The sequence below is a fragment of the Aplysia californica genome, unplaced genomic scaffold (genome assembly GCF_000002075.1).
Source record: "Aplysia californica isolate F4 #8 unplaced genomic scaffold, AplCal3.0 scaffold00125, whole genome shotgun sequence".
NCBI lineage: Eukaryota > Metazoa > Mollusca > Gastropoda > Aplysiida > Aplysiidae > Aplysia > Aplysia californica.
In genome coordinates, this window is record NW_004797395.1 from 300401 (window position 1) to 310769 (window position 10369).

The 10369-nt window shown below is 38.3% G+C and overlaps 1 protein-coding gene across 3 annotated transcripts in view; it reads left to right on the top strand.

Annotated features, from left to right (window-relative positions):
- The window catches only part of LOC101850325, a 33428-nt gene extending 24920 nt beyond the window's left edge, over positions 1 to 8508 (top strand). For all 3 annotated transcript variants that reach the window (XM_013081301.2, XM_035969187.1, XM_013081302.2), the window contains 2 exons: positions 1521 to 1643; positions 4946 to 8508. In XM_013081301.2, the coding sequence (XP_012936755.1) occupies positions 1521 to 1643; positions 4946 to 5880 (1058 nt within the window). In that variant the 3' untranslated portion in view covers positions 5881 to 8508. The remainder of the gene's footprint in view (positions 1 to 1520; positions 1644 to 4945) is intronic.
- The last annotated feature ends 1861 nt before the right edge of the window (positions 8509 to 10369 follow it).

The following is a 10369-nucleotide window of genomic DNA, read 5'->3' on the forward strand; positions in this document are numbered from 1 at the left end:
TATGTTACTTATTACAAATTTTTACTAAAAATTGTAAATTTCGTTTGGCAGTTCCACTCCAGATCACTTACATGTCAGCCAACCTGACCTCCGATATGAGGTCTAATCCTGGTCAAGCTACAGCTACAATGAAGATCACTATAACTGAAATCTGTGGGACTGCCAGATTTTTTATCTTCATCACTGCCTTTCTCCCCCTGCATCTTTTTCCACCTTTCCCCATCTTGAGCCAGGTTCTTGATTTCTTGTTCTTCTGTGTTTTCCAATTTCTCTGTACATCATTTTCTGTGACTCTTCTCTAGGTTCCAGGTGACCTTCCCCTTTATCTCTTACCCTACGGATTCCGATCCAACACTTTCTTTGTTAAACAGCTGTCTGGCTTCTTAAGAGTATGTCCAATACATTACCACTGCCTTCTTCCCACTTCATTTCCTACTGGGCTCTGTCTAGTTCTTCTGAACACTTCCTCATTGGTAACCCTGTCTGTCCATCTGAACCTGAGCAACTTTCTCTGACAGTTGTTCAAGAAAACCTGGATCTTCTTTACTCAAGTCTGAGATGTGTTCCATGGGTCACATACATACACCGACACTGACTTCACATTTGAGTTTAAAATCCTCAACTTTGTTCAAAGCAAGATATTTCTGGTTCTCCAAATCCTATTCAAAGATAAAAATGCAGCGTGTGTCTTTCCAATGCAGGACTTAATTTCAGATTTTTGTTTGTTTGGTCGTATTTTTTCGGTTCAGGCAGATTGCCTTGAAAAATGCGATCAGAATGTCTTTTCTTCGCAGAGGGCGTGAAAAAAAATCACTGCTCTTCTCCTTTTCAATTGTTTCTCTCCCAACGATGATAGTTGACAGCGTAAACTTGGGAATTTGTGCTTAATTTCACATGTGGAAAACTTTCTTAGCCACCTCTTTCAGTAACTACAATTTGAGAAGTATTAGGGTATACACATTGCACTTTCTCTTTGACATTGTCAGCTTGCTTGGTCTGCTGAACAGTCGCACAGAATAGGTGCAAGAGTGAATCTCCATTCTGCACTGTGATCTGCGCTAAGAATTTAGAAGTGAGAAGACCAGTGATGCCATGAAAACATGCTCATGTACATGTGAACTAACTTCTCGTGGAAGCAATAAGCCATGACTCACAGAAGGTAGTGCGACAGATTGCGTTCATTTCTTTTTGTCATTAGGTGGCTTATTGATAGGTGTGGCAGACGTATGCAAACAGTACACCAGCAAAGTTTTCTTACAAAGATGAAGAAAGAACATTGTAGATTCTGTTTTCTTTTTTGATAAACTGTTTTTGGTTAAAGCAATGTTCACCATACCTGCAGGCGCTGGGCCTGGCCAACAGATGCTCACTCATGATGTGATTGTGTTCTGTTGAGTTTTGAATTTATCTTCTGTGTGTTGTACTCAGTCCTTTTCACTGCTTTTCTTTTCTTTTTTTTTTCAGATCTTGTTTTTCCTTTTGAATTGTGTAATTTCCTTTCATTGATCTGTTATTTGCAGAGAGGAGGAATTCGGACAGCCCAAATGATTTTTCCTATCAACGTTGTAAGCTCATGAATGAGACAACACTCCATGGTTTAGTCGCGAGTGATTCACAAGTAAAGCTTATCAAAGCTGTGCCAGGTTTGTTTATTGACTTTCTGAACACTCATTTGGTGTAGTATTATATAGTTAAAGTTTTTCAATACCTGTTTCAACACTAAGTTTACTGAAGTGATGGTCCCCTTGGATTCATCACAATCTTTGATGATGTGGATAAAGAGTTCTTCAAATTCTTTGAACAACCTTAGGTCAAGAATGCTCTTTTTCATTCTCAAACCAGAGTCACCTGAGCCGTCACGGCTGTTCCCGAGCGGAGCATTTAGTTATCTGAGGAACTGACCCGATCAACCATGCCACACCCGGGTGGTCATGGAGATCACTTTGACCTTTGCTCTGCGGATGAACTGTTTGTACAGTATAATTGCTTCTTTGTGGCTTTTCCCATAAACAAATCAATGTGAAATTATTATCGACAGATAGAGGCATTCTTGGACTGTGCAGCAAATTACTTTTTATTGATATTCTTAGCAGGGCACCCTTTAAAACATGGGCGCAATTGAGGGCATCTAAGGGGAACATTTTTACATGGGTCTTCTTTTAAAAATTATATTTTAAACTTTGTATACCAGATTGCTAAAATAATCAGTGGTATACAATAGTGACATGATGAGCTTTCAGAAACGCTTTTGATTTGATTCTTTCAGAAATGGGGAACTTGTAGTAGAAGATTTACTGCTGTTCGGTTAATGAAACGAAAGATTTTTCGCAGTCTTCTCACAGTTTTCAGAAATATGGAACTTGTAGAAGATTCACTGCTATCCATTTCATGAAACTAGAATTTCCTCGTTGTATTCTCACAGCTAGAGCTGCTTTCATATTCACAAGCACATACCATATGAATACTCATAACAATAATTGCAAAAGTGTCTTTATGTTCAGAAGCTAGTTGTCTTCCTCTTTTTTTTCCCTTCCAAGCTGCTGCCTAAGCGTAGACACATTTTGCAGTCTGTGGGCCTCAATAACAGCTTTCAACTGTTTCCCTTTTTCCCTTTTCCTTTAATTCCCACTGTCTTCTCCAGTTTTGCGATACTGGAGTGCACAAGTTTGCCACCCTGCTCGCCCGTTAAACCCAGGCCAAATCCTTATCTTTTAATAAACGGCAGACAGTGGTGCTATAATGTGTTGTTTGGGTGTGACTGTGTTTTGGAAATAGATGTCTGTACAGCTTCAAATATGCAGAAATTGTTGTTCCTATAATGTCAAACTCAGTTTCTTTTTTTTTAATGCGTGTAAGAGATGAGGTGGTGTACTTCAGCATAGCTGTTGTTTAAAACGTCAGTGGCCTAGTGGTTAGGCTCTCGGACTCGCAACCGTAAGGTCGTGGGTTCGAATCCCGTCAGGGACCCGACGTTGTGTCTTTGGGAAAGGCACTTTACACGAATTTTCCTCACTTCACCCAGGTGGGAATGGGTACCCGGCTATAGACCGCGAAAGATCTTGTCAGTCTGTTAGTGTTTGAGCGCTTAATCGGCCCCTCGCACTGTATGCTTCCCGGGAAGCTGAGAATGTTTCGGAGTGTTCTATGGTCTGCTGGGGTAATAATATAGTGTAAAGCGCATAGAGCCTGCTGTTGAGCGGGGATATGCGCTATACAAATGCTATCTATTATTATTATTTTTATTATTAAAAAATCAGATTTTGTCTTGATTGCGTGGGCTGCATCTATGATGTTTTGGTTAGATATAACTTAAGTGCTGCTGTGTGTATGTGTGCAAATGTCTTTTGTGATGCTTGTGTATACTAGGCGTTTCAAGTATTGGTGACAGTGGTTTCCTATCAGAGATTGACTGTGGTAAGGTGTCCAGGTATGCAAACTTCCTTCAATTTTTTGTGTGTGCAGCAGATAGGGTTGCTTCTTGAATTTGTTTCCTTAAGCGGTATATACACTGTACGCATTTGTTGCACAATTCACAGGGATGTGTGTCTGCACTATCGTAGTCTATGTTTACGCGATAGAATACGAGTAAGTCATTTTTAAAACTTACACAGAAATATCTGCTCTGGTTTGCCTTTTTTGCCTTTTTACTTCTGCCCTGAATGTTCTACACAGATGTTTTAAATACTCATGGTGTAGTTTCCGTGTGTGTTCCATTTTCATTCTTGTAGTAAACCCTTCCAACACTTGTCCATAAACCCCCCGGGGCGGTGCTACTGACTGAAGTGTCTTTAGGCCATTCCCAAAGGGGGGACATTTCTCGTTCTAATGCACAGTAGAATTGTAAATGGGCTGATTCATCAATGTCATGCCTGTAACTGTGCCTTAACTACAACAGGGAACTGCTGCTTTTTCTTTCATAAACGTCATTTTCCTTTTAAACTTCTTTTGTATGTTTGTCACACTCTTTTGACCCGCTTTTTCCGGGGTGCCTTGATAGTCGAAGCAGACCTTGTGCTGTTAAAGCTAGAGAGGTGAGCAGAGTAAGTCTGATTCCCTGTAAGGACTTCTCTGTTGACATCCATCCCTTGGCGCTCATATGACCTTATGCAGTTGCGAGCGCTGTAAAACCTCTACTAAAACAACCCAAAAAAAACTTGTCCATAAAGAATCTGGGAAAGTGAAATCGGGACCAAATGTGAATGCCGCGCGGGGGCCGGGAAAATATCCGGCCTGACTGTCAGGTGGGATTTATGACCCCAGGAAGTCAGCGGTAGAACAACCGTGCCGTAATACTGCATGATACTGGGCTACTTTCTCTTTGATTTTTTTTTTTATGCATCATATTACAGTTATAATGTGTTGCAAGCATCCATTCTTTTTAGTTAGGATGGGTCTCTAAACGCCTTAGAGGTGGATTGTTTTATTTATTATGGAAATTTGAACATATTCAAAATTTGATCACTTTTCTTCTTCATTGTTTCTTTATAAAGCCTTAAATGTCAGTACAAGTAGAATGACAACTTTTGAACCTTTTTTTTTCTTAGCATTACTGATTTGTTTCACTTCTTTATACTTGTAGTTTCTTTTGTTTTTCAAATCGCTCTTCTTCAGCATACTCTTTTTTCGCATCAGTTTGAGTTTATGGAATGGAACGTTTCATCAACATGAGTAGAAGAGTCAAAAAAGGATGGCAAAAAAAACTTCATTACCAGGTCTAAGATGTTTAATGAAAAATATCGAGGCCAGATGGGATTTGGGATGGAGAAAGAGAAGTTAAGGAGACGAGAATGAACTAGATCGAATGAAATTTTCCATTGCATCAAGTTTACTTTAGTTACCCGTTTATGAAGTAACCATATTCCTTTCATTTTGATGGTATCTTTGTCTTCTTGAATTGTGGCAACGAGTAAACATTTCTTTAAAAAATTTCTGTTCTTTGCCACAGGCTGGTCACCGGATGATTGTTCTTCATCTACAATTCCTAAAGTTTCGACTTGCCTGAAAAACGCCCACCTTTCTTCTTGTGTACACCCAGAGCCGGCTACAGAAGTACTTTACTCAAGAAAAAGCATACACAACAATGAAAACAGCTCATTGCCAATTGTGGATCTATGGAAAAAAGATACTGGAAGTGGAGGTTTCCCTCTATGTGCAGAAGATGGTACACTTAGTTTGAAAAGGTGTCCAAAAGATTCAAAGTACACCGAAGATCCTCAATCACCGAATTACTCCGAGGAACTCTCCGGAAGCAAGGGCACCTCCCCAAAAGGCGATGAACTGTCAGGTGGCAACGAGGGGAGTGGTAGCCTCTTTTCTGATGTGGATGACAACCAGTTCATATTTCTGACATCAAGTGGGTCTCTAGAACTCCAGCCAGGATCCCATGATGTTAGCAAAGCCTATCTTTATATTAGTGACAACACGGTCTCTTCATCCAGTGGTGTCTCTGTACCAAACATGCCCAATTCTCGTCCAAAATACTGTCTTTCTCTCAGAAATGACGATAGTCCACCTCCGCCTTTAGACAAATCCGGTGACAAAGGCCCTTCAAGCAGTGTAAAATCTAAAACAGCGCCAACAAGCGCACGGAGAGTATCGATGCGAAACAAATGTAAAAACTGGTCTTCCAGCGATGATCTATTTGAATCCCTGTCTCCGGTGGCCTCACCATCCAAAGAGAAATTCAGTCTGATTGACTCTTGCTTAAAGAAGTGGTACCTTGGTACCTTGGCTGTTGATTTAAACCAATCAAAAAGATCTAGATATTCAATTGCAATAACTAACTGGGATGGTAAAGATGTGCAGGAAATCAGGATGTGTAGAAATGCTGATAGAGTAGCTAGCCCTGACAGACTTGCCAAGAAGAAACGGAAGAAGTAGTTACTCTACACTTCAAGGTCGAGGTGCCATGGCTTGTTTGTCAGCCTGAAATTTTAGTTCTCTCTTGTTATAAGAAGTTTGGCTGTATTTGGACTTTTTCAAATCTTTCCTGACTGCTGATAAATTGCATCTTAAAGAACTCCATAGGTACCGTTTAGCCATTCTTAGATTAGCCCTTTTATTTAAGTACTTGGAATTGTCATTTTTTACCTTTACTTTAGATATTAATTCTAGTCCAAATGTTTGGGACAGTTTGTATGGGGCTATATGAATGTTTGACTTTTCTTTGCCTTGATTTGAGTACAGACTAGTTCTGTTAAAATAGAGATTATAAACAGTGCTTACCTGTTGCCCATTCTCAACATAAGTGAAAGATGACATTATTATTAGATAGATATTGTTTAGAACTGACGATTGATTATGTTCTGTCTTAATTACTATTTACCAATATACATGTAAATGCTGGTCTTTAGTCATGGCATTAAAATGAAAGTAACAGGGTAGGCGTAAGATTTTTGACATTAATAATTCTTTTAAGCTGATGAACTACAGGTGTTTAAAATATACTGTGTTTTATCATTGTTCACAGTTTCGCTACCTCTTCCCTATTTATTGCTGATTGTTTATGTGTCATTGTTTCAAACAGAAAAGTGTTTCAGTCAGTCAAAAAAGCTAATGCACTGTCATCATTATCATTCCTTCCTACCCCATGCGGGAGTATAGGTCACTGACAAGAGCTCTCCATCTTCTTTTCTTGTGGGCTATCTCAACACATCTGTAAGTCTCCGTCTCTGTTTATCTGTATACCATCTCCTAGGTCTAATCTAAGTGCTCCTCTTTCCTTGTGGATTCCGTCTAAGGTATGATGGATGATGTTTGTTTTTGGTTTGTTCTATGCATGTCCAATCCTCTTCCTCCATTGTCTCTTCCTGAATTCTGTATCTTTTTAATATTTGTTTGCTTCCATAATTGTTCATTCTTTAATGGTATCAGGCCAGTGAATTTTTAGGATCTTTCTGATGAAACCTCCGAGCGTTGTTAACAAATATCCTGTGGTGTCAGGGGAAATGATATGATCTCACCATATTATGCTGGAAAATGATTGGGAACAGGTAAAGTGGTAAACCAAGCAAGTAAAGTAATCTATACATTTTCAGATAGCAGAGTATACATAGGAAGTATAGCTCATTTGCGAAGGCTTTGAAATGTTTGGTGATATCTAAAGCAGGATAAACAAAAGGAATTATTTATGGACTCAATTTAAGGCTGATTAAATCATCTTCGACTCCACAAAACAAAACCTACTACTGATATCATTTGCTTTCGACACTAGGAGGGTTAAGCAATTTGACAAATGCCTGTAGCATTTTAAAAATTGTTTTTTAAGTTTCCATGTTTCTAATCCATAGAGTAGTGATCGTCTGACAGTGGTGTAAAAATTCTTGTCTTAGCTCTTGTTCCTTCAGTTCCTGATTTCCATGTTTCTTAGTTCTGCAAATACACCTCTTGCCTTGCCTGTTGTTGTCTTAATTTCTACACATTTGTTTTATAACCTTGTCTATAATGCTTTCTAAGTAAGCGAAAGCATCAACTACTTCTTGTGGTGTTTTCAAAATGGTAATCTGGTCATTTATGGTTTTGCTGATCCTTAGTATCTTTCATCTTGTTTGTTATCTGTGAGATATTTACAAGATCTCTCATTTTCTCCTTCATCTGTTTGTGACTGTGGAAGTAAAGCAAGATCATCTGCAAATTCCCAAGTCTTCAATGTGGGTCCATAATGGGCAATGGTTTCCTGTCTTTCTGTGTTCTGTGGTCGCCTTCGTAACCTAATTGATGGTAACAAAAAATCAAGATACCTGTTTCGCTCCAGAGTGTATCTGGAATCTTTTAATAAACTGCCCTTCAATCTCTGGATAAGTCTTTATATTTTCCATAAGATGTCACGACGAATGCTGTCAAATGCTTTCTCATAGACGAAAAAGTTTATAAGAAGTGAGGAGAACCATTCCAATGATTGTTCAGCTATGACCCTTAGATTCGCAATCTTGTTAATATGAGATATATTCTTTCTGTTTGGTTCTTTCTCGGATATCTGTCTGCGGTCTTTTTGATGCTCTCTAGGATAATTGAGTTTAATACTTTTCCTGCGATTGACAGTAGAGCTTTTCCTTGGTAGTGTGACAGTTTGAAGCACCATGGCTCGTGAATGATAAATTTATAGAGTGATTTGCTCAAAAATGAATTTTTAGATACGATTTTTGTATATGATGATACCTTTTTCTGTTACCAGTCCCTGGGCCAAAATTGGATAGAAGAAGGTGGAAAGCTGATAAAGATATGGTATAAATAGTCTATTTTTGTGTGTGTCCCTATGACTGATTTTCCATCATTTTCTTCTCTTTATGTCCTTCAATAATAGTGCAGTAGTAACTTCTGGTTATCGTATGGTCGGTCATTAGTGAAATTTTCTCTCTCTCTCTCTTACTTAAATAACAACACAAGTTGATAAAGAACAGTATTTGTGTCATGACATGGTGGAATTAGATTTTCATAAATTTTTGTGCCTATGAAGTTTTTTTAAATATCATCTTAAAGCTTGTTCATTTTTCTTGCTTTTGATGGAAACAAAAATCCATGTGTCTCATATGATTGCGAATATTGACATATTATTTTGAAAGTTTACAAAAATTACCCTGGTCTCTCAATGAAAAAGTACAAATCGATTTTAGTGCCAGAATACATTTACAATGTAATACACGAACAGTGACTTTTACACTCCAGAAATTCCTTACTTTTCTTAAAACGCTAAGTCTATGTTTTGTAAGTTGACTGAATAACAGGGATGACTTCCCGTAATTGGGTTATAAGAATAATTTCTAGCTTTCCAGTGACACTGAATCAGCACCAGACTTTTCCAGCTTTTATTTTCGTCTTTGTGACCATTTGCAATAACTGACAATGTTCTGATTTCTTTACATTCATAAGACACTTAGTATCTGCGCATATTTCCGACACAACAACTAAGAATGATTGTGTTAGCTGCCATTATTTTTATTCCATACAAGAAGTTTATCTCTACCCATGTATTTACACAGTTTTGTGTTTAAAAAAAACTACAAATAATATATCTTTCTTAGTTGTATGAAGGCTGCCACAGACACAGCATGATTCCTGAACAAACACATAGTAACTTTCTCTTGTTTAATGGTAAAACAAGAGCTAATGCTGAGTGTCTTTAGTTTTAAAATGTTGATGTGCATCTTTCTTCTCTTATAACTTGACTATTACTACTTGCGCAGATTTAAGACTTCTCATGGTAAAAGACATGATATTCGTAGTCAGTTTAACACAGATTTTGGAGAGATCTTTCGTGCCGTTTTTAAATAAACAATTATTTATTCATAAGTTTGTAACTAAAATAGGACAAATTGGGTACTCTACAAACACTTGTCTAGAACAAAAACTAAGGCACAGAAATTACCATTCTAACGCAGAATAGATCTCAAGACATTGAGCTTTTAGTACATTAGTGTAATGGTTTGCTGTGTGGGATGGGGAAGAAGTTTTATCGTTTCAAACATAGACAAAAATGTGAACTTCTTAACCGACACCGCCAAAGTTGCTTCAGGGCTCATTAACCCCGCGATCCCGAGCCGGGGAACTCCTGTGGGCTGCTGAGTCACACTAACTAAAAGTAACAGAAGCGGGTGAAAAGTAATGCCATGAGTGACTCTGGGCCAGTTTTCAAAGTCTTTTGCATTTGTGGTAGTGTAATGCTTTAGATCACTTGTCTTCCAAAGACCAAATTCTAATCCCTTGTGAGGAAGACTGGAATCCTATTTTATTGAGTATCTCAGTCTTTCTGCCGAGTTGTTGCTTGCCACTCTGCCGAGATTGGCCCTGCAGCCGACCTCCTAAATTAGCTCTATACATTCTTGATTGGGGTGTAGAATATTTTCTGTCAGAATGAAAATGATATCGCGAATAATTTTCTTTAAAAACTTGGAGTGAGTGGTAGTATGGAAGATTTGAATTATGTTGAAAATGGCTTGATGTAGATTATGCCTTCTCTTATGATGCATTGACTCAACTACTATTTATCTAATTATTTTGTCATACATGTATCTATTCATTGTTTTTATGTTTTACCTATCTTTCTGTTTGCAGTGGTTTATGTTTATGTCTTTAGGCCATTCCCAAAGGGGGAACATTTCTCGATCAAGCACAGTAGAATTGTAAATGGGCTGATTCATCATGTCACGCTCATAACTGTGCCTGATCTGCAACAGGGAACTGCTGCTTTTTCTTTCCTAATCCTTACTTTTGTCATTTTCCTCTACTTCTTCTGTATGTTTGTCACTCTTGTGACCCGGTATTTCCGGGATGCCTCGATAGTCGAAGCAGACCTTGTGCTGTTGAAGCTAGAGAGGTGAGCAGAGTAAGTCTGATTCCCTGTAAGGACTTCTCTGTTGACACCCACCCCTTG